This window comes from Apis dorsata, unplaced genomic scaffold (assembly GCF_000469605.1).
Source record: "Apis dorsata unplaced genomic scaffold, Apis dorsata 1.3 scaffold_247, whole genome shotgun sequence".
Taxonomy (NCBI): domain Eukaryota; kingdom Metazoa; phylum Arthropoda; class Insecta; order Hymenoptera; family Apidae; genus Apis; species Apis dorsata.
In genome coordinates this window covers 252,353-259,730 of record NW_006263526.1, presented here as the reverse complement: position 1 = coordinate 259,730, position 7,378 = coordinate 252,353, and the positions used below count along the sequence as shown (strand labels likewise).

Here is a 7,378-nt window from a genome sequence, read left to right as displayed (position 1 = left end):
ATTACCAATTCAAACAAATTCCAATTTTCATAATAAAAATTAAATAGATCGCGAAACATTTCTCGAATACATGTAACGATTAATTTTCGCAACGCGACGCGAATTCTCCCTTCGTTCCCTTCATTGAAAAATATGGAAAACACTCGACGAGTTAAAAAAAATGAATTCCAAGCATCGCGATATATATATAAGAACGGAATAACGACGGGGCAGTGGTTTAAACCAGTGGAATATCTGCAAGAGAAACAAACGGAAAGCTCGCGCGCGCCGGCATCTCTTAGCCCATCCTCTTCGTTTGTATACGTTGTTAAGCTTGGCCCAGTCGTAACGTTTTCGCGTGTAACGAAACCAGGGACTGGCCAGCCGCGGCCCTCGCCCGTGCCAATAGAAACATAGACGAGAATTTATCTTCTCCTACTTTCCCCGGGTAAAAACTTTTCGTTCTATAAACGAGTTTTGCACGGCGTTCGTGCAAAACTTTCAGCAATATATGTTTTGCGAGTGTATACCGTCGCTTTTTTCAACCGACATTTTAATATAATATATTTAGAGAACACGAGAGAATAAGTATATTATACGTATTAGTTTGATAGAGAAATTTTTTGGAGGGATTTTCAAAAGGTTTTGTATTTTTATTCGAGGATAAGGTGTTTAATATTATCATCGATATCTTTTGATTCGAATTTTAATATAAACATTAATTTGTTCGAATATGTTTGAATCTGAAAATTGATATTGATTTTATCATAATACGTTTGAATAATTTTCGATCGACCATTTTGCATCAATGTTCGTGTAAACATTTCAATTGGATAAAATAAACTGAAATTGAGCAATTCGATTTACAAGTTGCCTAATATAATAAGCTTAGGAAGCGGTATAAAAGGAATTTTCTAGGAATCTTGTTAGTCTTCGTCGAAAAAAAAAAAAAAAACAAGGAAAGAATTAACAGAATATCGTAAATTTTTCAAACGAGCCATTGTTTCCCTCTTCTATCAAAAACCTTCGTTCTTATTATATAATTTATTTCAATATCAATTCTCACGTAGTTTGATTGAATACACAGAAAGGCAAAGAAATATTATTAATTCCCACGAGTTTTTCCAAAACCAAACTAACATCAAATCAATTCAAACACGAATATTAAATAATCCTCTATTAGGAAAAATTCCTATCAAGAGGAACTAGAAATCCGGATAATCGATCGAAGAAGAGATACAAGATATAAAGTTACAAAATTTGCGTTAAATTTGTACGGCTCGTTGACGTCAATCCTGTTACCCGAGATGCAATTTCACGAGATACGCAAAGTCCAATCCGAAAGAAAGAATTCGCCGTCCGGTAAAATTCCATTGGAGAGGAGCTCGAACTCTTAGGAGAGGCTTATGACGTCAATCCCCTTATCTCGGTGACGTCGATACACGTTGAAAACCGCCATCTTCTTTTTCAAGACAAAGAAAGTGAAAGAAATTTCCCTCCTCCTCCTCCTCCTCCTCCTCCTCGTCGAGATTATTCCTGGAAAGAAAGTCCCCCCCCTTTTTTTTTTAAGTTTTCTTTCAACCCCTGATATCCTATTCCCTTTTCAGATATTTTTTTCGGGCTCACGTAGCAACGCCACGTGACTCGTGTCGTGACGGAACACGAAGAGAAAGAGGATGTGGAGAATTGGATACAATCGATTCGACGTGGATTTATTCGCTGCCCGTTCGTGAAATTGATTTCTGATGATGTTCGATGAAAAATTTATTGATACTTATTGTCTCCCCTTTTTAAATGAAATTTCACGTGATCTGTTACGTGGAAACTTGGAGTGCATCGTGGGAAAAAAGTGTGTAAAGAATCGGACGATTCGTTATTGGTAAAATTTATTACTTTATATTCTAGTGACTTTCGTAAGACTTAAAAAACTTGGAAGATATATCAGTTTTAATATATATATATAAATCATACGATGAATTATTAGTCAAATTATATTAAAAATAATTATTTTCTATAATTTACAGGTACAATTTACAGAATTGGATGAATAAATTTCTTGCAAAAATTGAAATACGAGTGAAAAAGAGATATTTCTCGAACGAGGATCGAACACCAACAGACACGACTTTTTGCTCCTGTTTGGTGTTTTCCCCTTGGCGAAGTGGATCGTCGCCCCTACATTCTAACCGCGACCCTCGAAAATTCCGCTCGTCGCTCGGATTCTGAAGCTCGATTACAGGCGTCCGTTCGAACGCAATGCGGACCAGCATCAAGGCAAACAACCAACTTTCGTCCGAAAGTTGACCTGTTGACGTTGAAAACACGAGTGAACGACGCGTCAACTTTAATCTACATAACAAGAACGCAGTCTTACTTTATAAAACTGAGTATATATATCTCGCCACGATTTCACCTCGGCACAAAATTTTTATCTCGTTCTCGAATACGATACGTATATATAAATATATCGGAATTATAAGATGTTAATATATTATTTACGAAATATTTTTGGAGGATTGATTTTAAAAAAGTCGAAAGAAGAATAGATTTATTTAAATGATTGGCAACATATCGATATCTTGTATATGTATATATATATATTTATATTTATACAAGTAAAATATAAATATTCTTACCATCGATTATAAATTAAGAGCGATTAAAAATATATAGGAAAAAAATTTCACGAAGAATTACATATCGAATATACGTAACGTAATCCTATACTTTACACCAACCAACGCTATATTAATTTTATCCTAATGAAACACGCGTTTTGCCATTTCCTTATAAATATTCCTCTAATATTCCATCGTAAATATTTCCTCGTGAATCAGGCTCCCCTTTTACACGTTGAGCACGGTACGAAATATACGGTACGAGACGCGGGATGAGTCACGCAAACACATATTAGGATCGTTGCCAAAAGATCGATTGATAGGGACAATAAAACTTATGATATAGCGGCCCATACTATTCGCTTGGGTGGAGATCCGTTTGATACTAAATTTATCGATCGATGCCTGCTAAACAAAAACCCGTGTACAAAGGCGACAAGAAGCGAGAAGTTTCATCATTTCATTTAAACTTAAAATATTTACCATTTTTTTAAATTTCAAATTAAAGAAATTCTAATAAGCGTTTATCAATTTAGAATATCGTTCGATTTACTTTTCTCAACGAAAGATCCTTCCATGCTTGTATCATCTATTGGTCTTAAAAATTAATATATACATCGCAGGAAAGAAAGAAAGTTTATTAAAAATATTCAAAGTATCATCAGGAATCCGTGACACGACAAAAATTCATCCATTGAAACCGGAATCTTTCATATTTCTATTTTTCCCCAGGGAAAATATCCTCTCTCTGTTTCCCCCTCCCTTCGAGTAAAAATTCTTCCGAAATTCCGCCATCGTCCGTGAATACTTGTCAACGATATATCTTAACACCAATTCCAAAATCTGTGCGACATCTTCGACATTGTGCGAGACTAAGAGTAAAAGGGCAAGCCTTGACTCTTAACTAATTAAATTGGTCATCGTGGCGTTTATCGAATCGCTTTTGCTCGATATTTTGATTGATTCAATTAGGGAACTCGTCTGGCTTCCGAAACGTTTTATTTTATCTACCTTTTTTTCCTACTCTCTCTCTCTCTCTCTTTCTCTCTCATGATAAATGATAAATAGAATCCCATGCAATATATATATACAGAGGAAGAATGTTTTTTGAATCCAAGTATTTGGATCACTTAAAATCACCTTTTTATCCAAATTTCTCCTTTTGAGGATATTTCTTTTGAGAAATGGTTTAAAAGATTTTCCTTTGGCTAGTTAATTCCATTATTATTCCTTTTGTTAATTCTAATTTCATACGATCCCAAAAATATACAGTAATCCAAACTCTGCCTTATTTTTCATTCATCTTACTTCTTCATACGTTACGTTAATTGTCGAACAATTGAATTGTATCAAAAAGAAAAATATCGATTGTGTCGTTCAAAGTTATCTCATTGAAATAACCTCATTATCATTTTCGTTTTCAGATTCGTTTCGATTCGAGAATAAACGAGAAGGGAAAGGAAAAGAAAAAAAAATTTTGCAACCCGGATACTAAACTTCAGTCACGTTTTTTTCCGAATTGAAGATGGTACGGTACTGGCAACTGTTCGGTCGCGATGGAATTTTGGCAGACTGACAACGGCGTCGCTCGTTGTTTTTAGACGCTAAGTCCTCTGTTCGGGTACACAGAAAGCGCACCTCTTTTCGCGATTCCATCCTTCCTCTATCGTCGTGACAACGACAATGTCTTCTGGACAATGCGGATTAAAATGGGAGATGGCAGTGTTGGCGGTGGCGATTAGCGAAATGAGTTTGAGGATTTGAAGATTTGGCCACGGTAATCCATCAAGTCGGTGTTGTCCATTCCGGTGCGGGATTGAGATTTGCTTAGAGATATACATATATCCCTGAAACGGATAATTCGAAGCTCGTGTATAAGCTTTGATAGAGGTCGAGTGATTAAACGTTCTTCGTTCAAATTAGTTAAATGTAATTCTTCAAATTTCGATCGTTGAATTATTTCTGAGAGGAGAGATTATTTTTGTCTTAAGTTAAGGGAGTTGGAGATTTTTTAATGGTGATGATACGTTTTCAACTTGGATCGAGATTTCATTCTCTATTTCATTTTATCTTTCTATTTAGCCACTTATATTCTTTTCCTTTCTTGTGCCCGAGCTATCTATTGTCTCTCTGTGTGTTGATTCTATTTTTAGAGTCAATTCTATTAGGTTAGGTTTAGCTCTTCAAACTTGCTTCTTTTTTTATATATATATATACACATTTTCTTCTTGATTTTTTATAACACGTTGATTTCCTGTGAAAAATTATTAATTTTCATTTCAGTATTAATTTAATACGTGGATGATGATACTTGGAATTTTGAAATTTGGTTGGATATCAAGAGAGAATTATGTGAAAATAACTTTTAGATTAAATTTAACAATAGATCTCAAATCCTCAAGGTTAGTATATAGTTTAAAACTGTCGTTCTTTTGTTATAAAATATTTTTAATTCTAGGTAATGAAGACCTAGGTGAATTCAACGTTATTATAAGGATTGTGATATAATTTAAAAATATTTTAAATTATTATATTGGATATAAATTATATTATTCCAAGTTTCAATATTTTTTCAAACCTTTATGCAACTATCAACTTAAAATAACGATCAACTTAAAAGTAAGAAGAATAAAGTGTTTAAAGGGACGAAACCATATCATGAAACTTTGAAACATCTCCTATTTTTGCGCAAAACTTTCAAAGACCATTTTCATAATAATGCCCTCGTCAGAGCTCACCAAGCATAGTCGTTTCATCTAATATTTCTATGTGTTTTAAATGCTAATGCCCTTGTATCGAAACTTTTCCTAGATATAACTCGTTCACAATGTCTATCCACGATATTTAATTATCAATCGACGTTTCAGATTATTCGAATCTGTTAACACATTCAATATGGATAAAGATACGTGAGAATTCTATGATGATTAAACTTACTTTTTCAAGAAATGAGTGAAAAAATATAATTATATACACATCATTCATTTTCTTTTTCTGAGTAGTTTTATCGCCACTGTCAAAGCATTAAAAACTTTGTCAGAGCGTTTTTTGTATCACAATGAAACTCACTTTCTGAAATATTTGTGTCTTCTAAACAATTATTCAAATATGAAAGAGGAAAAAAAGTTTTCCACGATAATCTTTTCTTTCGCAAACACGTTTTCGATACAAGTTTTACAATTACTTTTTTATTCAAAAATCAATATTCCTTCGATTTTTATAAAATTGTCGAAACGAACGATTCTCGATCTTACCTCTGGCGGTGAGCTTTTTCGTGTTTATGATCTTCGCAGCGAATTCGTGACCAGTGCTCTTCTGAACGCATCGTCGAACCACAGAGAAGGCACCCCTGAAACGAAGAGAGATCGTTAAATTTGCCAACAGGACACAAGATCTCGAGGAGATAACGATAAAACTAACGAAAAGCGATACGATTAATCCGTTAATGAACTCGTAACTGCTCTCCAAACTTTGTGAAACGTGTACGTATGTATGTATATTTGGCCTCCTCGAACGACTGGAATATACTGGAATATACTGGAATATCGTCGAAGGCTGGAACTTTGTCGATTACACTACCAATATGATTGTATATGTGCAATATAGAAATGGTTATTGGATAATCGATCTTTATCTTAAATAAAAAAGTACAATATATATCCGATTAAAAACGTCTTAGATAGAATGGGAAATCGAGCATCGAAGTAAAGATAGGGGAATGTCGAGAATCGGCTTCGAAACGCAATTGTTTTCTCTGGACAGTGTCTTTTGTCTCTTAAAAATCGGATGACGAGAAAAAAGAAACGGGTGTGGGCGAAAGATGACCCAGATCTACACCGATGCAATTAGCGAGCGAAAAGAATTAAACTTCCGGAGCTCGTTATTATTCCAGAAATATTATTTATGCTCGTCGATCTTATTCTTTCACCAATCGAAATTGACGAAGATCGTTCAAAGAATAGACGAGCAAAAAAACTCAAAGAAAAATTAAGAATTCGAAAGAAATGTTATTTTTTTCTAAGTGAGCACAAGAATCTTCGAGGATTATAATAAGAATATTAATGAGTGAGTGAATCAAGATTTGTGAAATTGTTTTATCCTATTTTTTCTTCGATACGAAATAATATTTCCACAAACTTATAACTGACTTTATAACTGACAATTTGAAATTGAAATTTTTACGAATTCTCTAGTATACATGACAATCAAATACTTGCATCTCTCATAAAAATTCCATGATAGGTAGATTTTACATCTTCGTAATGCTCAAATATTAACACTGTAGTGATTCAAACATTCCATACAATATTTCTGGTAAAACTTCCACAATCTTCGATTTATATTATTCATTTCTCCATATTACGTATTATTTGTTCACAAACTCGAAAATCTAAACAAAAGATGGAATAATACATTAAAAAATCTTATCTAAAAATCATATATTAATTTAGAAAATGTGATAAATCTTAACTATAATAATCAAATATTCTAACTTCTAATAATTAACATAGAAAGAGAAATAGCGATAAAAGTATCAAGTAAATCCCAAAATCAAAACTGCAAAAGAGAGTTGAACGCAAATCAATCAAAAAAAGAAAAATAGCAAATAAAACATTACCAAGTTAGCTTTTAATGGATTAAACGGTAAATCTAACCTAAAAACTTTCAGCTTCACTTTTCAAACGATTTTTCGAAATATAATAAATATCTTTGCCTACCACCATCATCCAAAGTAATATCACGATAAAGAAGAGAAGAAAAAAGGAGAAAAAAAAGGAGAA

At 33.4% G+C, this 7,378-nt stretch overlaps 1 protein-coding gene across 44 annotated transcripts in view; it reads right to left on the bottom strand.

Annotated features, from left to right (window-relative positions):
* LOC102677929 (calcium/calmodulin-dependent protein kinase type II alpha chain) overlaps nucleotides 1-7,378 on the bottom strand; it is a 140,815-nt gene that overhangs the window by 88,100 nt on the left and 45,337 nt on the right. For all 44 annotated transcript variants that reach the window (XM_006615913.2, XM_031510611.1, XM_006615914.2 and 41 more), the window contains one exon: nucleotides 5,852-5,946. In XM_006615913.2, the coding sequence (XP_006615976.1) occupies nucleotides 5,852-5,946 (95 nt within the window). The remainder of the gene's footprint in view (nucleotides 1-5,851; nucleotides 5,947-7,378) is intronic.